We start from the raw sequence: 24887 nt of genomic DNA on the forward strand, positions 1-24887 counted from the left end.
TCTCAGCCTGTTTCCAGTAAGAGAGCTGTATATAACCTGGATGTGCATGAATGAAAAAACAAGCTAAAGACTGACCTTCATGGGAATAAAATTGTTTATAAAGAGTAACTTGCGTTATAGTCAATTTTACAAGTGACACATCTGATTCAGAATATTTGGATAACTTATTTGGCCAAGAAAGGTTAGTTGTTGGGGCTCCAGTAAGTTTTCAGCTATTTTGTCCCCAACTTATCCAATTGCTTTGCAGTAGAAGTCTGGTAAGTTTTGCTTACTTGCTTCATCTTACTGCATTTCATTTTTAAAGTGTCAGTACTATGCCGCTTTGTATTGCTGCTGTTTTGCTCTCTGAAAATTATACTTAATCATTATCATCTAAAAGACAGTAAAAGTTAAAGATGGCAAAACTCAGTTTCCAGTGTCCAGCAATGGAAATCTAGTTCACTGTGTTTATAATTACTGTGCATATCAGATTAAGTTAACTGAATTCCAATCTGAATCAAGAACAGTTAGATAATTTTTTTATAGTTCTGTTCTCTGGATTTGACCTTGGTAATGTTTCTAGCAGCATTAAAACTGATTGGAATGTGATAGATATTTTAATGCTTCTGCAGCTTCGTTGTGTTGTGTCATATGCCATAGGGCGTACAAGCTAGCTATTGGATGGTATTTTATGGAATATGACACGGCTGCCCCGCTTTTTTCTTTTTATTTTTAATTTCCAGCTTCTTGAAAAGTTGAAATTTAATGTGACTCTTGTTTTCTCTGGTAACTGTTCCCATGAGAGTTAATATTACATTTTCGTTAACATCTTATATTTCCATCCTATTTAACTATTGTTCAGAGTGCAGACTGCTTCTGCCTCAGTTTTACATAGTCTGTTTGCTTTTGAATTTTCAAGGTAAAGGAAAAACTGTAGCACCTGAACAATTCAGCTCTTTCTAACCATGACCTTCTGAGCTTCAATATTGTCCATCTCTGGGTTCTCAGGAAGGTTTCTAAATCATAGGGATGCTGGAGAGTATTGCTCATGAAATTGTAATGCCTACTTTTGTTCAAATGGAGTTATTGGTAGTCTTCAGTCTGGTAGATAAGCAGGTAAATATTAATCTTTTCACCGCCTGAGTTGGAGCATTAAGTTGCCTGATCTGGTGTTCATATTGAATTATGAGTACATTGAACAGGACACCTATCAGAAGAACTCTGGCTTCTGTGGCAGGGTCCAGAGTGTTCAAGCACTGCTAGTAGGGAATGTAGAAAGGTGGGTGGGTTTGTTTTTTTTGTTTGGGTTTTTGCAGCAACACATGCAACAATTACAAACACTGGATAGTACCATAGTTTGAATTTAAAATTAACTGTTTCTTGAAAGAAAAAACAGGGCTAGAAATAGGTGTATTCTGTATTACAGCTTGTCAGCATGGGTTAATTAGCTCTTGAAGTAGCATCTGACAGTCTGGAGTGTTCTGGTGAGTTTGCTGCTCAGAGGTAGCATTGACAGTTCCCACCTTCATATTAGAGAATTTCAGTCTGCACTGATAAGTATGGTGTGAATCCTCTAGGTGACTGAGACTTCTAACACCCATACAACTCAGGATGAGTGATAGCATTGTATGTTACAGCTTTCAGAGAAAGACATGAGCATGCTGGAGGAAAGAATAAAGCGGTCAGCCAAGAGACCCTCTTCTGCTCCAGTGAGACAGGCAGAGGAGAAACCTCAGCGTACTCAGAACATGAGTGCCAATGCCAGCATGATGCGCAAGGGACAAGCTGAGGACATGTCCTCCAAACTCAAGTATGTAATGTTACATTATGGTCTCTACCTGCATAGTGTATGTGCTAATATGTCTGACAACATCACTTTAGTTCTTGTATCATCATCTTTGCATATTGTGAAAAATGGCCAAATAATATAAATCTAAATGTCTGAAATTTTTTTGTCTTGTCTGTCTTGAAATCTTTCTAAATGGTCTTGTGCCTTTTTTCACTGCTTCTCCATGGACAGAATTATGTATCGCACTTATAGGATGTAAGTACTGCCCACTAACTCCTTAGTAGCAAGGCTCTTGTATCTTTCAGTTTCTATCCTTGCCATCCCTTCCTGAGGGTGATGGGTTTGCCATGGCTAGTTCTAGATTATTTATAGATCTCTGAATAAAAGAAAAGAAAGAAAAGAGAAATACAGGTTTCTGTAAGGTGACTGTAGATCAGGCTGCAGACAGACATAGCACTTCCACATTAAGCAACTGTTAAAAATATTGGGAGAACTTTCAGTGTGTTGGACTAAACTTTATATTTGTTGGACCATGTTCTAGTTGGATTAGACATGAAGCATAAAAATTCATAAGAATGTGTGAATTGTAGAGCCTGGGACTACAGTACCCAAAACAAAAAGCTCAGAAACTATTCCTTGCCACCTGCTCATCATTTTTGATTAAAAGTCTGTGCTGAGAACTATATATTCAATTATTTCCTTGAGAAATCTGATATGCAGTATAGGTCATGTGGGAATGCTGCGAGTCTTAGATTCAGAGGGGCTTTTGAAGTTGCTCTGTACGTGTGCATCTTATCCATTATTTTAAAAAAAGGCAAAAAAAAGCCACTCAAACTTTAAAGTTATATTCTTTTAATAGTACTGTAAACTGTGCTAGTTATCCCAAACCATGCATACCTGGTACAGGGTATCTTGTGGTTTACAAGAGAAACTAGGAGGGCGAGTAAAGTAGCAGCTGCTCTTCTGGCCTACAGAAGTTTGTTTTACTAAGGACTAGGGGAAAAGCAGAGGGAGTTAAGGGGCTTGAATATAATCCAAACTGCAAAACCTGTGATAGTATGAGAACTTTAGGGTTACCAGTGGATGCTAGTGCTAATAATCTTACCTCTTAAACTAAAACTCTCTCCTGGTTTCTGTAGCCAAAATCGCAACATGGGCAGCCACCCGGAGACAACACATACAGTTCCACGGGAATTTCAGCTGGATCTTGATGAAATTGAAAATGACAATGGAACTGTCAGATGTGAGATGCCAGCACTTGTACAGCACAAACTAGATGACATCTTCGAGCCAGTCTTGATTCCTGAGCCCAAGTGAGTTTAGTTTTACCTCCTAAGTGAAATCAGCAGGGCTGCCTAAAAAAGTGTTTTGGAAAGGTGAATTGATAAGTGTTAGTTTATACATTCAGACTTGTTTCCATAAGAGGGTAGTGTCAGCTAACTTGAAGAGATGGCAAAACAAAGGTTTGTTGTACTCTTCTGAAATCTGGAGAGCAGTTATATTTAATGAAAAACATTAGTTCTACTTAGGCATTTTCATAGTTAGATGGTATTGAGTTTGTAAATGCATTATCAGTGTTTTTACAAACAGTGCAATAGACACGGTCAAAAGAAATTATTCCTTCCTTGAGAATCCTCAGTGAAGAATGAAATCCTTTTTCCTCTAAATCTTCATTGAAATACAGCGGTTAAGTGTACATAAGTGTAGCTCTCCAAAAAGTAATGAATCCTGTTTTCAACCCTTTAGAATCCGTGCTGTGTCCCCGCACTTTGATGACATGCACAGTAACACAGCTTCTACTATCAACTTTGTCATTTCCCAAGTGGCCAGTGGTGATATAAATACAAGCATCCAGGCTCTGACACAGGTAAGTGAATTAAGATAGCAACTAATCACACTGTACCAGACTTTGCCTGCGAGGGTGATGAGTTGCACTGTAGTGGAGCAATCATGTCAGGTGACGTGGGCTCTGCTCAGAATCTCCCTGATGACAAAACTAAGTGCACAGGGGCCATCTGACTCGCTTTAGCAATAGAAATTCCACTTGAAAGAGGTAGAATAACCTTAATGCTTTTCTCATTAGTGCTTCTGTGTTATATTTTTGGTTTTGTCAAATTATTTCTGCTAAGAGTTTGTAAAAGCCAGTTAGTCAGTGAGTCTTAACTTTTAAATTTGAACTGTTTTAGAGATCCTTGGCAAAAGGATTGTCTTGCCCCATAGTTTTTGCATGGGTTTAAGGTGGCTTTAACTAATTAGACGCTTTTTTGTCCAGAAGATTTCATAAAACTGTAAATTCCAGAATATATAATGCAGCTGTTGCTGTTTTCATTTGTGTATGGGATAGGATTGCTGTTCTCTAAAATATCAGTAATTGATTGTGTTTGGATTAGCAATACAAATATCTAGCTACTGATTTTGGGTGAAAGCTTAGAATACAACTGCCTTGGCAAATGGATTAGTCAGGGCAAAACCTTTCCTACGGAAAAGTATTTAAATTATTGTTATTTTGCACTGTTTGGATTATGTTGACTTTACTCAAGTATTTTGTTTTTAAATCTTAGATTGATGAGGTTCTCAAGCAGGAGGACAAAGCAGAAGCTATGTCTGGCCACATTGATCAATTCCTAATAGCCACATTTATGCAGCTCCGGTTAATCTACAATACACACATGGCAGATGAGAAGCTGGACAAAGATGAGATTGTCAGACTTTACAGCTGTATTATTGGGAGCATGATCACGGTAAGACTTGCTCTAAGAGATAAGGTGAAGAACAAATAACTTCTGCACAGAAGTTGTGGGAGAATGGAGTGTCTGTTCTGTACCTAGGTTATCTTCCTACTAAGTCTTTCTTACGGAGGTTTGTTGCCAAATGCTTATCAATGCACCTTTTGAGAGTAAGTGGGGAACAAGAATTAGGGGAAGAGAAGAACGTCTCTGCTTCTGCAAAATACAGCCACTAAGACTTCTATTAAGCCCTGGTTTTAAAATTCTTTACCTTGTGATTGCTGAGTTAGTGTATTTGCTGAGTTGGTGTAGTTGCTGAGTATTTTCAGAAGTCACTCAGTAGAAATAACTTTGTTCATAGTTTTTTTTCTTACTTTTGTGGAAAACATGGAGATGTCATTGTTTGACAGTGTAGTCTAGAGAAGTCCTTATACTAAAGGATTATGTGCAGGGAAAACTGACACTTTCTTCAATATGTAGCTGTTTCAGATAGAGAGTCTGGCTCGAGAGGCATCCACTGGTGTGCTTAAAGACCTAATGCATGGACTTATTACATTAATGCTGGATTCTCGGGTTGAAGATCTTGAGGAGGGTGAGCAGGTCATCCGATCAGTCAACCTCTTGGTAGTTAAAGTTCTGGAGAAGTCTGACCAGACCAACATCTTGAGGTAAGTAATGAAAAGTGCACAATTAACTGCTCTTCTTTACCTGTTCTCTTATGTTCCTTGAACGGCTGAGTTTTAGTCATTTTGTAAGCAAAGAGCGGTGTCTGTAGAATCACTCAGCTAGCTAATAAAGAATTATCACTGATTGTGATCAGAATTTGAGTGTACAGCTGGAGGCAGGCTAAACAAGCCAGCTTAGTATGGTTCTTTGTGCTTTGAAGTTCAGCAGACTGTCTCTTAAATTCTTATACTAAAAAGAGAGAAGGTAAGAGCTGTTGCACATCTGCTGGGCTAACCCCAGTCTCCAGTGTGGTATTCTGTGTTGAGTTGGTATTGTTTTTTTTCTTATGTGTAGTACTTTTTCTGTATAACCTTTATAAATTTATTCCTTCTAGTGCTCTGCTTGTCCTGCTCCAAGACAGTCTTCTAGCAACAGCCAGCTCTCCTAAGTTTTCAGAACTTGTCATGAAGGTGAGCCTGTAGTGGAGATTTTGAACTTACGTGGTTTCTCTTAATCATCTTACCTGAAAGAAAAGACGGAGTTAAAAAAATTAGTGTCCATAACTTGAAATATTTCTTACAACTTCTATAATTCTGATCTTACGAGATGTCACATATAGGGAATTTAGGAGGGAGCTTAACACCTGTTAATAGTTTACAGAAGCTTGTGTACACTAATACAAACTCCACACAGAAGTGCAGTCCTCCATACAGTCACCTGCTGGGCTTATTTGCTTGAGCACAACACTGTACTATGGATTCAGACAGTGCCAGGCAGGAGCTGACTTCTGTCCTGTCATCTGTATTGACAGGCAGAGTAAACAGGCAAATGTCTGCATTTAAAGCATGAGCATGATCGCTTCTTGCCATACAACACCCTTTTGTAACTGGTTAAGATTTAAAGACAGCTCAGGCATTCTTAATGAGGTTAAACCTAAAGAACTTGTCTATGTGTAGGTATACATAGCATATATTTATGTATTATCTGCTGAAATTTCTTCACACAAAGCATTCAGTCTCCAGTTATAGGTTGAGAAATCAGTGCCTTACGTATGCATCAGCTCTAAAGAAAGATCTGGATACTGTACAGCCAGTTGCAAAGAGAAAGTACGCACCCAGTGCAAATCTAGCTTGAGCAGCAGACACAGTGCATGCCTGTATGGCGTGCTAGCAGAGTGAAGTGGCTCAGTGATAGTGTTGTGTAACTTCTTATATAATCAAGTGCTTCTTTCTTGAGTTGTCTTCTTTAAGTCAGCCTCTCATTCCAGTGTCTGTGGAGAATGGTGCGTCTTCTTCCGGAAACCATCAATAGCATCAATCTGGATCGGATTCTGCTGGATATCCACATTTTCATGAAAGTCTTTCCCAAAGAGAAGCTGAAGCAATGTAAGAGTGAGTTCCCTATTAGGACATTGAAGACGCTCCTTCACACCCTGTGCAAGCTGAAAGGGCCCAAGGTCAGAGCAATCACTAGTCACGTATTCTTAAATTGGATGTTCATGCAGTCTTTAGAGTATTTCCTCTTTTTTTTTTCTTTTTTAAATTCCCCTTTTTTTCTCATTTTAGATCTTAGATCATTTAACAATGATAGACAACAAAAATGAGTCTGAGCTAGAAGCTCACCTTTGTAGACTAATGAAACACGCTATGGAGCAGACTGGAAAAGCTGATAAGGATACAGAAAAAGGAGCTTCTCGCATTGTAAGTAAAGATGTGTTGGCAGGGGAAGGGGGTGTAAAGCAATTCATTTAAGAAACAAACTAAATTTTGTGTAAGCAGTAATTCCCTTTTCAACATGGAACTAATGTTGGAAATGGTCTTGTAAAGTGAAATTTTCATTTACGGCTCTTTTGGGAATTTGGTGTTTGTGTTTACCTGAGTATTCTGTGCATTTCCCAGGATGAAATACTCTGCAGGAAATTCAAATGTATAGCAAAAGTTTTATGCTGAATGGTACTGCATCTGATCAACTAAAAGTTAGCCATATCCAAAGCAGGTTTTAAACACTTCTCAAAAGGAACCCGACATCTTCATGATGTTCTTGCTCACATTCTGTGTATAAAGTGGCTATGTAGAACCCTGATCACTTCAAGGTTTTCTTCATCTTGGAAGCTCTGTATCCAGCTAGCAGTGTGAGGGTGCCATGGGTTTGTCTAGTTTCTTTTTTATTTTATTCTTTGTTTTTAAAGTCCCCTTTTGTTTATTTATTTAGGAGGAAAAGGCTTCAAAAGCCAAAGTCAATGATATTTTGGCAGAAATATTTAAGAAGATTGGCTCAAAGGAGAACACCAAGGAGGTGAGTGCCCCCTTCCTGCAAGAAAGAGAGCATGATACACTAGAATAGTGTATCCAGCAGTTGTAGTAATACATAGCAACTCTTCCTACCCAGGGTCTGGCAGAACTGTATGAATACAAAAAGAAATATTCTGATGCAGACATTGAGCCCTTCCTGAAAAATTCCTCACAGTTCTTCCAAAGCTATGTGGAAAGAGGCCTCCGACTGATAGAAACAGAACGGGAAGGGAAAGGACGCATTGCTACTTCTACAGGTACGTGTTATAGCAAAACTGATTGGTTTGTGAGAAGCAGAACTAGAGCAGTTACAGGTCTCCTGGTAGAAATTAATATTTGCGTACATTTATGGATTTCTGAAGCAAGCCGTTTTCTTGCTGCTTGAGTTGCTTCATGAGGCAGCATTCTTTGTTTACAAAAGCAGAAGTTAGAACCATACTGAATGTAGAAAACATCTGAAAGACTTGGCAAACATGTGGTTCTAATCCATATCCTGTAGTGTGGATTGAACATTCGCCTGTGTTTCATGTGTCTGGTATCAAGAATTGGTTCTGCAAGGTATAAAGCTGGTTTAAAACAGCAGCACCAGCTGTCAGATTCTCCTTTCACCTTTTTACTAAAAAACATATCAGATGCTTTTAATAGTATTATTTTCTGTGGAATTGGAAAGCTTACTTTAAATAACATGAACTGTTTCTGCAGAATTTGTGATTAATTGGATGAATTACTGTAAAACTGTTTGTTGCTGAGTCTTTTCATTGCAGATAAATACAAAGGAGTAGTATTTAATGAAATGTTAGGGAAGGAATGTGACAAATTATTAGCTGACAGTAAAAGCTGATACACAGTCTAGCAAAACTACCTCTAACCTTTATTTCTTACTCATTTCATAGTGTCCTGTGAAACTTAAGCCTTTTTTCTACTACTACACCTTCTCCTATCCCTGTATTGTGGATTTCTTTAGGAAGATGGATTATATGAGGTTCTTTTAGAACTTCCTATGTAGGACAGAAAATTCTACCTTGCATTGTAAAAGTCTGTACAACTGAGTAATACTAGTTCAGCAGTTTGCAAAACCTAATTTACATGCCACAGTTGTCTTTTTTTTTCTTCCCTAACTTTGTCTGATATAATAAAACATGCTGTTCCATATTGCAACAGTGCTTTATTTAGATTAAGGTATAAATGCTTAACCTTTATTCTCCTTTTATCTATTTTAAACACCCTTGTCATAAATTAGTGAGAACAAATCCTTGTCCATGGTAAGTCTTATGAAAGAATTTGCAATTCTTTTAATAATGGAAAACTTTTTTTCATCATGTAAATTCCTTTTCTAGTCTCTTGGTAGGGAAGCTTTAAAAACCTTGTTTATGTGCATTCCAGAAATCGCTCTTTGAGACTGTGTTGGAATAAAAAGCTTCAAGTTGCACAAATGAGAGATAAAGAGGGGTTAGAATCAGTGGTAAACCCAAAAGTATGACTTAACTAGAAAAAGACAGACAACTCCAAGCATTTCTCACCTTGCCAATTGCTCAATTCTCCCCTTGGACATGTTCACTGCTGATGCACATCAGCATCATCTTCCTCTCCCTGCACTGTTCTCTTCAGCTGTTGGCTTCAGCACTTCTAGAGCTGCTCTGCAGCCATTCCTTAAATTTCTCCATTTCTTTTCTTGGTTTTCAGTTGTCATTTTTGCAAGGAAATGAAAGGCCAGATATATCTATACTAGCAAATGCAAATAACTAGCAAATAATAGGTTGGTTAATTTTTCATCCATTGCATCTTATCACAAGGAACTGACCAAGAGGTTTATGCTTTTCTGATGTTTTAAATCTTTTAACTCTTCTTCCCCTCATCTTCCAGGAATTTCTCCTCAGATGGAAGGAACATGTGTTCCTGCGTCTACCCACACTGTATCTTCATCTATAGGAAACACAAATGGGGAGGAAGTGGGGCCTTCAGTTTACTTGGAAAGATTAAAAATCCTCAGGCAGCGTTGTGGCCTTGACAACGCAAAGGTATTGTACTTGACAACACTTGTAAAATCCCCTGGAGAGGCACTTGATTTGCACTTACTTACTTTTTTTTTTTTTTAATAAGAATTCAAATGCCAGAAGGCAGATTCCAATCAGAATTTATGATCTTTCATTTATAATGCATGTCCTAGCTACTCACTGCATGTCACTATGCCTAGTATAAATGGCTTTAATCTCATTACTTGGCCAAGTAGGCTTGCATTTCAGTCTGCTCTGTCTGCATTGCTGGTGTTGTGTACAGGTTGTTTCTACAGGCCTGCAGCTTATTATCATTCCTTGATGGGAAGTTGAGTCTCAGAAAGGTTCAAACAATAAGTGTTCTCTAAAAGTTAACACCTCAGAGATTAATGATGTGGAAATTCTAGACTTTCTGCTCTAAAACTACCATGAGAGCTGATAAAAATTTGAAGTTTTGTATATTTTGGGTGTGTGGATACTGAGGTGCAGGAATGATAAATGAGCTTAGTACTGGAAATCTGTGGACCAAAATTTCTTAGAGTTCAATGACCTGTGTGTTAGGAATCTAGTGCCAATTCCTGAAATTTGAATTCGGCCATGTGAGAAGTGATGTTCACGCTAGGAATAGTCATCCAGATGCATCACTGTTTTAACTTTTGACACAAATTTGAGTATCAGCTTAGAGCACTGAGGAGGGGAAATGTTTCCTAGAACATAGTAACAAGGTAAGTAACTCAGATGGAAATATTGGTAAAAGAACAGTCAATTGCCACTTTAAGTCTTTGACAGGTTCAGTCTTGCCAGTTTCCTCTTCTCATTCTTCCAGAAAATTCATTGTCTGCTGATGTTGCACATAGGCAGGGATTTTTCTCTTGTGTTAGAATTTAGGCTGTTCAAGACACTGGCAGTCTATCTCAGTAAAACTCTAGTCTGCAGGGAATTTTTTGATCTTGAAAGACTAGTTTCTTTGTGTCCCTGTTGACATAAAATTAAACATTAACTACTCAGATGATTGAGCATAGTAATTAGCTTTGCATGGTTCTGACTTTGACAGCAACTGACTTTATTGCTCCAGATCCACTTGTGTTGTGGTGCTCTTTGCCTTTCCTCTGTTTTTATTGCTTGAAGAGATGAAAAGCCATTGATGATGATTTGTACATTTTCTATGGCCTTTACCACTATAGGTCTTGACACTTCCCTTTTCTCCCTCACAGCAGGAAGACAGACCCCCTCTGACGTCTCTGCTCTCTAAACCAACACTCCCTACAGTTGCATCCTCTACAGATATGCTTCACAGTAAGCTCTCCCAGCTGCGTGAGTCCCGGGAGCAGTACCAACATCTGGACCTGGACTCCAATCAGACTCATTCCTCTGGCATTGGAACTACCCTGGCTTCACCCTCTTCTGCAGCGGCCAATATTGATGACTTGAAAAAAAGATTGGAGAGAATAAAAAGCAGTCGCAAATAGAGATGCAAAGAGACGGTATCGCTGTTGCTTGGGGCTGTCTTCAGCTTTAGTTTACTAAACTAGAAGTCTTCATAGTTAAATGGCCTCGTTTAGGCCTAATGTATACAAACTGGTTTATGTATAATACAGTGGATTTTGGGGGGTTGAGTCATTGTGGCACAAGTATTTGTACATAATCTGCTTCTCAATGAGCATCTCTTTGACAATAGAAGGCTGTCTGTGTATTAGTTTTAGTGTACAGACCTGTAAACAACCATCCTCTTGCTCAGACTAGTTTCTCATGACTTGGGGTTTTTATTTGTAAAGTTGTCTTTAAAATCTTTTCCTAGTTCTTGACTCTTAGAAAACCTTTAGTGATTTCACTTTTAATTTTGTGAATTCTTCTCCATGTAATCCTTGAACTGTTGATTCTGTATGGACACATGGCATGAAGTAACTAATTTAAGTGTCTTTTGTAAATAAAGTTTGCATTAACTATACCAGCCTCTATAGGAACAGCAGCAGCTGCTGGTTAGAGGTCACTCTCTATTTCTGAATGTTAGTGACTGGGCATCTAGAAACTGAACTAAGCTGACATGAACCTTGGGGTTTGGATACACTGTAAGGAAGGAAATACACTGTCTGTGGGTGCAGTCCTGAGACTTTGCACTCTTCTATGAGCAGTAGTACACTTTTTATATAGTTGCTTTTTTTGTTTTGGAATGTTTCTGTAACTTGAAAATATTTAGTTTGCTGAAATGTTTATTTTGAATTATCTAGTCCTTGTGATGCCTTTACCCAGATTGTGGTCCCAGCTGAGGGAGCTTTTTTTGAGGGAGCCTGCTGCTGACGATATGGAATAGAGTAGCATATGGTCAGTGGACTCATTTATCCTGAACTCATCTGGTTAAGCAGTGTTCCTCATGCAGGTAAACCTACATTCTTTTTGCTCTTAAACATCAGATGTTACCATTTTTTAACTAAGACACCTAATAGAACTAGTCTGCAAAAGTTGTAGCCACTTCTTTTTTTTTTTATGAGTGAAGAGCCTTTTTCAGAAGCTCCAAATAATGAAGATTTAAGGCAGACACACTGCGTATCCTTTCTAGCCCTTTCATTTCTAGGGAGGTCGTGTATTTTCACCTTATTGCTGCACTTCCATGTGAAAACTGGAAGTGTAGCATAAATTGCACATCTGTTCCATAGCTAGAACAGAGTTATTGAAGGGTTGGACAGGCAGGCTTAAAATAGCACACTTCTATGCTAGATTTTTAATCTCTTCCATGTAACTGCTGCTTTTGTTGTTTGCTATGTAGACCAGCAGTCTCTGCCTGAGAGCCATTGCTGAAACTGTCTTGCTTGATTACAGTAAAAACATGACTTTAAATTAGTACTTGTACTACGGATCTATGCCAGAGCTTCTGCAAATGTCTGAAATCTTCCTTTCACAGGACCCCTAGGCTGGGGTTGCAGTTGACATAATGCTGCTTGGTGCTTATGGTGAGTTTGCACACTGTGATAGCAGGTGATCATGAGCGTTCTCCATCCTGTGTTAACTGATATGATGCCATTCATTGCTCCACTGCCTCCATTTAGTAGTCAGTCTCCTCTCATAACCTGAAATGGGTGTGCACTTGTGGAACAGAGCTCTGTTACAAGTGGAGGTTTGGCCCTTATGGGTAAGTGCTGTGGTTTAGTGCACTTAAACCGGGGCGGTTTGTGAATAGTTTGTGTTGGCTAGAGTTACTGCCACTACCTCTCAATTACTAGCTGCTCTCTGAAGCTTAGTGACATTTTAATTAATCCATATGTTCCTTTACCATATTCAGCAGACATTCTGAAGAACTATTTGTTAATTAGCTCAGGATGTAAAACAGCAATGCCTGCAAACCTGCATAAACTATTTTAAATTCAAAGCTGACTCAGAAGTGAAATACAGGAATAATTGAGTAGCAGAAGATATAGTTGTTTTTATGAATGAGTTTTTGCCCTGTGTCTTTGTAGTGTTTGGTTGGACTCAATATCCTGGGAGTTCTGAACTAAAACTTGTGCACATAAATTAATAAAGCCTAATCTTTAGCCCAGACAATATTTAAATAACATTAAACTGAATTTTAAAAATGATTCTTCTGTATTGTTTGTAACAAGTCAATATGAACAGTGACTTTCTCCAGAAACTGTATGGTCCTGGTTCCCCTCTTTTGTCACAGATTTGATAGTAGTGAAGGGGGTGAGGCTTAAAATTTAAACATTAGAAGGGCTAAATATTTTCAGTGTTCAATGTATGTGGTTATCAATGACTTTAAACAGTCATGAAACTTGAGATGTTGAGGTTTTTTTCTTCAGATTTCATTGAGATGTTGGTTTTTGTGCTTTATTTGGGAAAAAATGTCATGATTGTTTTAGTAGAAAATTGGCTGGTAAAGAATTTGTATTTACTGCTGTACTTCTGGGTCCTCAGTGGTCCACAAATTCCTGCTAAAGAGGAGTTTATGAAAGACTGAAGCTTGTTTTTGGAGAGATCCCGTTGTAACACAAGCAAACACCTATAGTGCAGGATGTTTTCACTGCAGGTTTTGACAATGACTACACAAATTGCTTCCTTCGGAATTTTGCTATGCAGGTGGAAAATACACAATGAGGACCCAGCACCACCTGCTGTGTAGGAACTTACTGGAAGTGCTGCTTAATGTATTCAAGCCACTATTCCTTTGTAGGATGAATTGCACACAGTGGTGCTGGTATTTATTGCCGGCTGTTGTAGTGTGAACAATGTTTGTCTGATCAAAACAGCTTCTAATTGCTTTACTTTTGACATTGGTGTCTTGTGGAATGCTACAGGTACTGTAGGGTGGTTATCTCTGGTACATACATGGATCAAAAACTAGAACAGGATATTAGTTGTCTTGAAGGGAGGAAAGTGCATGGTGCATGAGGCCATAATCTTGCTTGCTGTGACTGACAAGGCCATTATGTGGGGTCCAAAACCTGTTGATTGTAGGTGATGGAAGGGAGGGGAATTTCAAGCACAACAGGTAATTAGCAGTATAGCTAGTGCTGTGGTGCTCCTGGCTACTGTCATGACTTAGATACAACCGCATCTAAACTCAGCATGAATAAAAGGAAGAAGATGGGTTTCAGAGCTTTTATTTTCAAGGGATAAGACCTTCCTTTTGTCAAGTTGTAAGGATATACCTTGTTTTACTTCAGGATCTTCTATGCTTATGTTTTAAAGTGGAGCATTGTTGCAAAACTGAGACCAGGCAAGGTAAATGCTTCATCTATCGCCCTTGATTTTCGATGACTTTTCGTATCCACTTTTTCAGGCGGAATACGTGGGTGTAAAATCCATATTTGCCATCTCGGTCACAGCCTTCTCCCCATGAAACTATTCCCACTTGATACCAACGGTTGTCATCTGGGTTCTAAAGTAAACAAAAAATGAGATTGGCAGAAGGAGCAAATGACCTTGATGGAATCAGAGAATCATTAAGGTTGGAAAAGACTTTCAAGATCAAGTCCAGCCTTTGACTAAACACCACCGTGTTAACTATACCACAGCACTAAATGCACTCTTTCAGTGAAGAAATTCCTCCTGATGTCCAACTTTAACCTTCCTTGGCTCAGCTTGAGGCCATTTTCTCTTGTGCTTTGTTTAACAGGAAGAAGAGGCCGAGTGCCACCTAGCTATAACCTTCTTTCAGGAGGTCTCCCCTGAGCTTCCTTTTTTCCAGACTAAACAAGCCCTACTTCCTCAGCCACACCTCATAAGACTTGTGCTCTGGATTGTTTAGCAGCTTGGTTGCCCTCTCAGATCTAAACCTTGGATGAGCCCCAGTCTGTTTAATGATGGATGCTACTTTGGGATTCAGACTGGCACCTCCAACAGAGTTTGTTGGAGTAATTCTGTCTCTCCTCTTAAATCTCTAATTAAAAATTGGCCATCACTCATGCATCCTCCAGGTGATCTCCCAATATGCTGAGAGCTCAGTATAGAAATGAAGCTGGATGACTGCAGGATTGGTCTCCATTGCTCACCTTAGGCTTGACCTGGGTTTGCTTCAACCACTCAGCAGTGGCTCAACTCTGCTGCTTTTTTTAGACTATGAATTTCAGCACAGAACAAACCTATCTTCCTATGTCTTATAAGCTTGAACTTGTTGAACATACCTTCATTACAAAAGGTCCCCCACTGTCCCCTTCACAGGCATCTCCTCTCTTTAGCGCATCAGGACTGTAACCTACAGGCAAGAAAAATGGACATTTGACTGTAGGGGCAAGTGGCTGGTGTTGGCCATGTTTTCTTTAAGGTTTTGGGATAAATGGCATAAATGTTTTGGGACCCATGAAAGTGCTGATGCTGTTAATTCGGACTTCTGTTTTTCATATATGTAAAAATTCTAACTTTGCATCTGTCTTTGCAGCAGTCTTGAATCTACCCTCTGCTCTCATTCTTGTTTTTTCATCAGAATTGGTGTTAGTGTCAGTTGCATTGACACTGTACAACAGCTGTAGCTTAAGCTACTGTGCTTCTCTTGTCTTACAAACTTATTTGTAAGTCTATTTTCCCTCTTCTTCTATTTACTATAGAGATTCACTGTTATCCCCACTTTTACTTTCCTGTCACTTAAGTTCTACTTTTCCTCTCCCCAGCTGTCTTCCTAAAGTATCACTATGAAGAGGAAGAGGATTTCATTCATTCCTGATAAACTGGATAGTATCTCTGCACGTTCCCATCACTCGTGTCTCCATTTTTTCTGTATGTCTGTAGCTCAGCTATTTCATAGAATGTTGTTTAGAAAGAGAATCCATAAGAGCTCTGTATTTTCAGCATGCTTGTGTAATTGGCTTCCATCCTAACTAAAGCAGTCCCATGCATTTAGATGCAAGCAGCACAAATTTAGTCAAAAATCTCAAGGCTTGCTTGTAGGAACTGATGAAGTCCGCACAAATGAAGAATATATCAGAAACTATTAAACTGGTACATAAATCCATACTAACTTGGTAACTTGAATTCTGTGTCCCCTTCTCACTCAAAAAGGGTATGATGCTAGAAGAGATTTAGGAAGGCAGGAGCCTTCAAAATATGTGGCCATAAGTATGAATGGGCTTCAAAAGCTAGTAGATAGGATAATAGGTGTGCAGCCTTTAATTTAGGAAGTCACTGAACTGCTCTGTACTAGTGAAAAGATAATTTTATTTGTGCTTAGTTCTCCCACAGCTGCTGCTGCTACATAGTACCATTAGACTAATACCTGACACAGGTTGTTGTTGCAAACTTTATTCTTAGCTTTAAGTTCTCCGGCTTTCACATTTTCTGAGAGCTGAGAAATTTCTTATCAGGGGAAAGTTATTCTTTGTGGAGGGCATTTGCAAATTTATCAGAAAGTAATCTAGCTGCATGAGTCACACCAGGAGCTCAGAGCCCTTGACTTCTGTGGCAAGCTGTGTCTGTGACTCCAGTGTTACTTACCTGCACAGAACATGTTGTCAGTGACTTTGACTCTGGTGGATGCCTTGCAGGTACTTTGATCTACAATGGGCACATTGACTTGTTGCAGAACTGTGGGCAAGTTGGAGGGGCTAGTGGCCCATGTTTCTTTCAAGTTTCCCCAACCAGTTACCCTCCCTTTGTAACCTGCCAGCATCAGCCTGTGGAAGGAAGCACAAGTATAATTAAATGTATTGTAACAGCTTTCTTCTGCCTGGCACTCTTAGTGCCAATAGCCTTGAGAAGTCATGTTTTTCTCTCTCTCTCTTTTCCTCACCTCTGCACGACTTCTTTGGTAGGCAGGCAGACAGGATGGATGTAGTCACTGAAGCTGATGGGTCTCTTTAAGTGCATGAGTGCGATGTCTCGGTCCATGTTCTCTTTCCAGTTGTACTTGGGATGGATGATTATTCTATCCAACAGAGCAATCTTCTCTTTATTCTTTTCATATCTGAAATAGTTATGAAGGAAAACTCGCTGTACAGTAGCAGCTGAAAGTCTTCTGGAGTTTATGATACTCTCAGCTTTGTACCCTCTGAGACAATGCTGTCTTTACATAGGAGCACCCTTTTAGATTTCCCAGGCTTCCTTGTTCCCTTTCACTTCAACCTTTAGGATCAGCAAGAGAAGCAAATGCCCCATTAGATCCTATTATTGAGAGGCATGTGACATTAGTTATAATACTTCAGTAGATACTTTGGAGTTGGGCTGTCATTCAGTATCTCATTACTTCAAGAGGAAGTCTAGTTCCTTCCACTTCATTCAGACTCTTACTTTGCTCTTACGTGCTTGCCAATCCGCACCAATAAGTCACTTGTACTTAAGTTCTTGTCCCAGGGTGGATAAAAAAGACAATGAGCAGCAGTCAGGATCCAGCTGTCACTGATAAGGCTGGCACCACACAGCAGCTCCTGAGGAGACTTTTTGTAGAGCATCACCTGCCTGAGAGATGAGGAAGGAAGCCCTTAGCAGGACTAAATGGATCCTAGTGTCTTGCAGAAAGTACAGATTTGGCAGTGAGGAGGAAACAGCATTGCTCTATACTGACAAAATGGAGTGAGTAGCTCTGTAGCAAGTCTTCCGTGGACATGTATATCCTCTGTAGTAGGCCATTTATTTACCCCATTTCTTTTACCTGATGAAGTTTCTCATCCTTTTCATTCCAGCAAAGCTGGAAAGAGGAAGACATGAAGATGAAACACACCAACACACTTGCTTTCTCCAGTGGTTGCATACTTGATTCAAGAGTTTCTTTCCAGCTATTTTAGTACTCCTCTGTCAGCCATTGGAGAAGCTTTGATTAGAATCTATAATTTATGCATGCTGCCTAATATAGGAAAGCCCTTTTATTTCTGCCTGCTTGAGCTGAAGAGAAGGAAAACACAATTCCCAAAGACTATGTGAAGACAATACTTGCCAGGGGGAGCTGCCAACTTCTGCATCATCCCCACCAACAATTCTTCCTGTGTAGGAATCCAACAGCTCCCTCTCACTTTTGTCTGTTATCTTTTTCTTCTCAAATAAAGGACGAGTGCCACAATCTGAAAAAACAAGGAATCTTGGCTTTGCTACTCTACCTGAATCACAGTGGAGAACTATTGTCTGAAGTCAGCATGCAAAGCTGGAAGATCTTAGGAAGTGCTTACTAGCTCCGTGATTGGAACTGGATATTGACTTTTGAGAGTTCCTCAAGGAATTTAAGTATCTTCCCCTGCTTTTAACAGCTTTTAGCTAGCTCATTTTTCTTAGGAACAGTGAATGGGAAGAAGCTAGGTACAGCATGTTTGCAGAAGGGATAGCCCTTCTGCAAACATGCTGTACCTAGAGTTTTTGCTCACCTGCTTCACCTGAACCAAAAGTTTTTTCATCAAAGAAGGGTTTGAAGTCTTTTGGAAGAGTAGAACGTCCTGATAGTCCCTCAGACTCTTGGTTCTCATCCTCTAGCGAGCTGTCTGAGAGATGGAAAGACAAACAAGGCAAAAGGTTTAAGTGTAGTTGCCATAATTATCAGCAATGTAAATGTTCCTTTCCCCACACAGAAGGTCTGATGAAGGAATGATGTTTTAAAACACCAGTGCTCTTTTTAATGTGCCTTGTCCACCAGTGTGAATTTTCAGGGAGAACACCTCAGAGAGGTAACAGTGCTGTGCACCTAAGGCAGGTCAGTACACGTGATATATGAACAAACAAGACTCCCGTGTGCATGGGCACGTACATCCTTGTCCATTCCTCCCAGGCCAAGCATTTCATTCTACTCCTGTTATATGCCACTGCCTCAAATATGGGCCTACCCAAACCTAAGCAGATTTCTCACCGCAGTAGTGCAGATCACAGTAGTCAAAGTAGGGCGATTCATTTGTGACACACCAGGCACCCTCATCATCTCTGTCTGGATTCCGACAGTAATTCTCCTGCAGCTCCACTTCTGGGTCAACTTGTTTTCCATGGAGCACCTCTTTGGCTTTCTCAGAGTTCCATGGTAGACACTTAGATCCAGACACAGTGACTGAGAGAGTCCCTGTGTAAAGCATGCCTTTCTCTGGTTCACAAGGTTCCATTGGTGCAGGTTCTGCAGCCCGTGGAGTGAATGGAACTGTTGTTCTATCTTCACCTGGAAAGACAGAGGGCTGTGATTTAAGCCACAGCTGTGCACTCAGAAGTGCTATTAGCAAATAGTACCAGAGCCCCTTAGTAAAGCCTAGAGTTCCATGGGGCCTCCCAATATGTTTAGGAACTCTCACTGTGTTTCTATGCATGGGGTGGCCCTCTAAAATATTGCAGTGTCAGAGATGGCTCAGCAGTATGTGAAGTGAGGCTGGCACTATTCGTCACATTTCTCTTTGTCACTAAGATATGAGGAACAATATTGTGTTCCCTTCTGGGGCATCTTTGAGAACCAGCTCAAGGGATGGGTAGGTGTCCCAGGCATCATAATTCTGCTGTATTAGCTCCTTCAACACCTTATTCTAAAATGCATAACTAAGCCATATTTGGGGGAGCCTTTTACTGTGATATTCTACTAAAATAGCAAATTTAACTTTTGCCAATGTTTCTAAATCTAATGATAAGTGAAAAATTTCCCTGCAAGACTTTTCACACTTTTTCTTGCAAGTGTCGTAATGACTGCAAGTTTTAAGCAGCATTTCCTGAAGGAGTGGGTACCCAATAATCTCTTTTGGCTGGGCCTCAAGGTGCCTTCTCCTTGTGCACAGGGGGAGTCCCCATGTGAAGAGATAGCCCATTTGACTATTCACTCTGGTGCACAACAGCCACTGGGCAAGTAGTATTCACCTTTATTGGTAGGGCTGCTTCTCTTTTTTGACTCATGTCAACATGATTATAAAAGATCTGTGCACAAAGGCTTTTCTAATCCTGCTACATCCATGCACACAGGAAGTGTAACTGTAAGATACTGCAGGTCAGAAATTAACTGGTGAACAGAGGTAGCACAGATGCCCGATGGCCTCATGAGGCATCTGTGCTACCTCTGGCATCATGCCCGGTGCCTGGCCTCAAAGCAGAGCAGTATTTCTTTTCAGTTTGTTAGATTCTGCAAAACAGAGCAATGGTAATGGCTTTTGAAATTTCAAAATAACCCCATGTCAAGAAGGTTGCTGACCTCTAACTTTTGTTTATGAGTTGTTGTTTCTAGTCTCTGTTTTTGAAAGAGAAACTTCTGCTGTGTGAGAAGGTTCTCTCCTTTACCAGTTCTTCTGAGACAGAGGCCAAGCCCCAGGGAAGATGGCTCTGTACTAGGGAGAAATGGGAATGTGTAAGTGTAGGGGGATGATCCTCCATGTTCAGTTCAATTATGAGAGAAGTGCATCTTCTCTTTACTTGAGATTGTGAGTATTAGACTGCATACCTCTACAGGAGAGAGTGTTTAGGCAGGCAGTCAAGCACACACTGTAGTTATTTTGTCCTAAAGGTAGGAATTCAGACCAAAAAACATTATGACTTGTGGCTGTCTCTAATTTGAGACAACTGGGCCAGGATTTTGGGGTGACTGACTAGAAAATACTGTAGTACATTCCAGGGTACTGCTGACACTGGTTTTAAATTAGATCTAGATTAGCATAATCTAGAGAAAACAGCTCATTATGTATGGGCAACTCAGTGACTTTTCTTCCTCAGCTCCTTTACCCTTTAAGATGCAGCTTCTCTACTCCTACTGACCTCTATTCATGTAAGCATTCCCCCTCCTTAACCCTCTCCTTGACTGCCTTAGTATCAGTCTCAGTGCAGTGTTTTGCTGTGAGTGAAGGGCTCTCTGGAGTGCTGGGGCATACCACACACGGGGATGGGACACGCCTCCCGCTCTACCGTTGGGTCTCGGGTATAGCACCATGGGCCTTCTGAGTTGTTGTCTGGGTTCCTGCAGTAGTTCTCAATGAGGTTGGGATAAATGGTGGCATTAAATCTATGAGAGACAAAGCTGGTTAGGCTAGGAAGGAAGGACACCACAGAGAACTCTTAAAGAGGTGTGCAGGAGATGAACTTACTTAGGAATATGTGGATATTTGCTTGTCCACACTTGACATTCAATCCCAGACTTGGTTTGGCTAATTGTTCCCTGATAGTTCTGGCCCAGCCCAAGAGCGCAGTTACCTGTCAAAATCCCAACACAGTGTAAGCCAGTCAGGGGAACTGGATGTTGCATTTTTCAAGGTCAGAAGTACCATCTCACATATCCCTTTAACTTTTGCTGGGTGCATGAGCCTGCAATAGCAGAGGCATCCTCTTCCTGTGAGAAGAGCACACAGCCTAAGCTTTCTCTGCTTCATCAGAGGGAGCTATCCCTGAGGGCTCTGTGCTTTGCTTTGGCTCAGAGAGGCTGCTCACACCTGACTGTGTCGCAAGGATAAGGATATTCACTCCATACTATTTCAGTGCACAAACTAGATTGTTTGTTGAAATGATTACTGGGGAAATAAAGAGTAAGACATAATTTCAAATTCCTCCCCTGGTATTTTTCTTTAAAATTAGATGGCTTCTCCAACATCAGTTTAATTTTTTTCTGTACAATTTCTGCAGGAAGCAAGTTCCTGGCACTCACTGTATCAAGGAGATTGAGGTCAGCATGAAATTCATACCTTCTAGACAAGCATCCAGAACTGTCCTGGCCTTTCCCAGGCCCTGACATACTAACAAAATAAGAAGAAAGAGACACATTATATGAAAGGAATCCAAATAAGCATCATCATTTGAACCAGTTTATCATCTAGGGACAAAACACAAGTGCTTAGCCCTGGAAAGTGAGCTCTTAAAAGAGGGAGCCATCTCTCCAGGATGGGACAGTGCATCCTAAGGAGTAACAGTACCTGCAAGAATCAAAACAACTTACCTTGGTATTTTGACCAAAATATATCCTGTAAAAAAGATGAAAAAAAAATTAGGGACACAGAACATCAAACCTTTCTTGGCTACTGCTATTCAAACCAGTAAGAGAACATCCCATCACAACAAAAGACAAGACTAACCTAGCTCTGTTTATACCAATTACTATGGAGTCAAAGCAAAAAATGCAATAAAACACCACATTCCCACACATCAGACTCAGGAATCAAGACAATACTGTTGTTTCTAAGGAGACCAAAGATGTTTACAACCTTCATCAACCTGCAGAGCAAGCAGTGCAGGTAGTGCAGTGGGCTACAGTACAGAAGTCCAAACAGCTGAACCTGGAATTTCTAAGGCCACAGATCACATGTAGGTATTGGCTCATCTCTGCCATGCAGCCTGAGGCTGATTGCTTTTGAAGTACTCCAAAGAGGTAGTGTCTTGCTGGCTTAGGCTCCTACCTGTTTATCTGGTTTTTTTTGGGTGTGAAATTCTGACACCAGCCTTGGGGCTAGGAGCAAATCCCAAAAGGATGCAGCACAAATTTGGCAGAGTGAGTCTGGAAACTGGAAAAATGGGCAGGGTGTGCAGAAGCTCAAGGGAGTCTGAGGAACCTGCACTTAGTGTTTTGACTACTATGCCAGTGCTTCTGTGAGTGTCTGGGATAGCAGCTCATATGTGTGTGATACCATGCTGAGCTAGTGGAAGGTGCTATTCAGGACCAATGGCACCTTGTCACTTTATGCATAGAGAGGGAGAGAAAAGAACCTGAGCTTTCAGGCGTAGTCTGTGCAGTGTCTCAAGGAGGGAAGCTCCCCCTAAGGAAGCCTGAGCTTGCCATGGGGTGTGCACTCATCAGCCTCATCTTTGGTTCACAGAATTGAGTATTACAACCCTGGCCCCTGGCTGTGTGGGCAACCTGCTGGTGTCTCCCTACAGAGGGTGGCTGGGGGATGTTTCCTGGTACGTACCGTCTGATCGGTGGATTCAAGGGCTTCGAAAGCCTCCTCATAACTGCATATCTCCTCCAAGCACTCTCGCTCCAGGCTTCCCTTAAGCATCTCTTCTAGAAATCCCTTGTTGGCACGTCGGTGGCGCTTGAGCAGTGACAATGCCTGCCCCTTTTCCAGGAAAACTATCAGGTCAGAACACTGCCAGTCAAAGGGCTGCTCACAGCCAGAGGGCACCTTTGTCTCCCCTTGCAGTTTCCAAAAACTGCATGCAGCTGATGTGGTGATCCCACAGCCCAGCCTCCCCCAGCCCACCACACAGAGAGGAGAAGCCCTGTCAGGTCTACACTTGATGATCAGAGCAGGCTCTCTGGAATTCATCCCGTCACAGCTCCCATCACTTACAAGGAACAGAAGTGACAGAATACTGCTTCCTCAACAAAGCTGCTCTGCTTATTTGCAGTTAGCTAGAGGCTTGTTTGCTTTGAGCCTGCTGGTGACCCTGTCCCCAGCCACTGTATTTCTGTCTTGCAAGCCTCAGACCACTGCGATAAGCACAGCTTGGTTTCATTTCATATTCAGAGCCCCTGATTTGAGACCTGGAGACAGATCTTCCCCTACACAGTAGTGGGTCCAAGAGGACTTAACCTCATGTTAAGAAAAGATAGTTAGAAGCTCTAATAAAAGGAGCAGTGGGCAGGAAGGTGGCATATTTTGTATGACCTAAAGTTTCAGTAAGAGACAGCTGGGGAGGCAATGGAGAATTGAAGTCACCTAGGTCAGCTGAGAAACTATCCCCAAAAGCCCAATGGTTATGTTAGACTTGATCCTGAACTAAGCCACAGTCTCCTCCTGCCATTTCCCAAGTGATTCATAAAATGCACTGAGTTGCTGTCACCAGCTGACAGATGCAGCTGCATCTTCCCCTGTTCACTCCATTCTCAGCACCCTTTTGCTCCCAGCTTCAAGCTTTTAGCCTCCTGACTTGAGGAAGAAAACTTGCCACCTGTGTTACCCCTGGAAAGAACTATTCCCGTCTTCCTCCTGTCATCTACTGGGACTTCTGCCCTTGAGTCTTACCTCCATCATGGCTCAAGGTGAGGTGCAGAAGGCTGGAGAAGAGCAGGCCCCTCAGTATGCTGGTTTTGGTCTGCGCCATGCTGTACAGCCCTGGCTGCAGGGGAATTGCAAAGGAAGCAGAATAAGCAGAGTCACAGCCCTGCTGGGTTAATATTGAACCAGAATGAAGAAACAGGAGTCCAGGTCGTGGTGTGTCAGGGACAGTGGGACTCTTATCCCTCCTCTCTTGGCATCTGTCCCTCCTATCAGAGCATCTTCGTTTCCTTACTTAACTTCCTATTTCATACTTAGGAAGATGGCACGAGTAGCAAGAGGACATTTGTCCCAGAGAGAGGTACCTCTGCCAGCTCACAGCCATTCCCGCCAGAGAGCATGCTCCTTTTCCCTGGCTTTGCTCCTGTGCAGCCGATGGCACCATCACTGCCTCCCCACCATGCTGGTTCAGGTCCCTGCCTGACTCTTCTCAAAGGCTGTACTCAAACGCAGGAAGACTTTGAGACCTCCTTAGCCACTCCCAGTCCTTCTCTTTTTAGCTGCAAGCCCCCCTGATTCTCCCTAGTGCTCAGTTTTCTTTCCTTCCCACAGTTATCAGCAAGCTCAGCCTCGGCTATTTTGGCACCACAACAGCACAGTTTCAGTGTTCCTCCTTCTCCCTTGCCCATGACAATGAGCAGAAAGGATGCCTTTGACAGCCCAATTGGAATTTAAATTTTCCTCCCAGTTAGGTTAGTTAGCAGTGCCATTGGCAGTGCATTCTTCCCAATACGTCATAATTCCCAGCTGAGTGGAGGAGGATGAAGCAGCAGGAAGGCTAGGTTCCCCCTTTTCTTCCCCCCCATAGTGGAACGTACTAAAGTCCATCCAAAAGGAAACAGAAACTCTGACAAGCAGGGAGCTAGCGCACCCAAAACCAGCCAGGAAAACAAGGGCTTCCAGGAACAGGGAGAGAAGAATGGTCTGGATGTCATGACATCAGCTATTAAGTCAGGAAGTGGACTACCAGAGCTGAGAAGGCTCTAATGATTGCTACAGCAAGCAGACTATTGGCAAGAGTGGAAAAACAGGGCAGCATGGAGGTAGTCTCAGGAATTGCCACATGGAACAAAAATGCTTCCTGCCAGCAGGGAGCATAT

The 24887-nt window shown here is 41.2% G+C and overlaps 2 protein-coding genes and 1 non-coding gene across 3 annotated transcripts in view; 2 read left to right on the forward strand and 1 right to left on the reverse strand.

The window, feature by feature from the left end:
- Positions 1-13017, forward strand: part of CKAP5 (cytoskeleton associated protein 5) — a 50709-nt gene extending 37692 nt beyond the window's left edge. The window contains 12 exon segments of the mRNA XM_054515027.1: positions 1617-1789; positions 2908-3081; positions 3515-3635; positions 4330-4509; positions 4975-5162; positions 5555-5630; positions 6428-6616; positions 6726-6860; positions 7372-7455; positions 7549-7708; positions 9315-9469; positions 10660-13017. Of these exon segments, the coding sequence (XP_054371002.1) occupies positions 1617-1789; positions 2908-3081; positions 3515-3635; positions 4330-4509; positions 4975-5162; positions 5555-5630; positions 6428-6616; positions 6726-6860; positions 7372-7455; positions 7549-7708; positions 9315-9469; positions 10660-10914 (1890 nt within the window). The 3' untranslated portion in view covers positions 10915-13017.
- LOC118687966 (small nucleolar RNA SNORD67) lies at positions 3683-3793 on the forward strand. Its single transcript, XR_004980417.1, has one exon. It is a non-coding gene; the product is annotated as a small nucleolar RNA SNORD67 (small nucleolar RNA).
- A 1089-nt stretch (positions 13018-14106) lies between the features above and the next one.
- F2 (coagulation factor II, thrombin) lies at positions 14107-23833 on the reverse strand. The gene is made up of 14 exons (XM_036385142.1): positions 23755-23833; positions 22696-22859; positions 21729-21753; positions 21478-21528; positions 20887-20992; positions 20674-20804; positions 18699-18995; positions 18223-18336; positions 17798-17925; positions 17159-17322; positions 16662-16835; positions 16367-16545; positions 15064-15134; positions 14107-14318 (listed from the first exon to the last, which is right to left on the reverse strand). The coding sequence occupies exons 1-14, from the start codon at positions 23831-23833 to the stop codon at positions 14175-14177; spliced, it is 1827 nt and encodes a 608-aa protein (XP_036241035.1). The 3' UTR covers positions 14107-14174.
- Between the last annotated feature and the right edge of the window lie 1054 nt (positions 23834-24887).

The sequence above is a fragment of the Molothrus ater genome, chromosome 6 (genome assembly GCF_012460135.2).
Source record: "Molothrus ater isolate BHLD 08-10-18 breed brown headed cowbird chromosome 6, BPBGC_Mater_1.1, whole genome shotgun sequence".
Classification (NCBI taxonomy): Eukaryota; Metazoa; Chordata; class Aves; order Passeriformes; family Icteridae; genus Molothrus; species Molothrus ater.

Excerpts from the sequence above, each read along its gene's own strand:
- F2 (XM_036385142.1), bottom strand. The coding sequence starts at position 23,833 with ATGGCGCAGACCAAAACCAGCATACTGAGGGGCCTGCTCTTCTCCAGC. Across the intron at positions 22,860-23,754 it reads CACCTTGAGCCATGATGGAG|TTTTCCTGGAAAAGGGGCAG; the intron begins GTAAGACTCAAG and ends CTGACCTGATAG. Across the intron at positions 21,754-22,695 it reads TTGAATCCACCGATCAGACG|GATATATTTTGGTCAAAATA; the intron begins GTACGTACCAGG and ends TCTTTTTTACAG.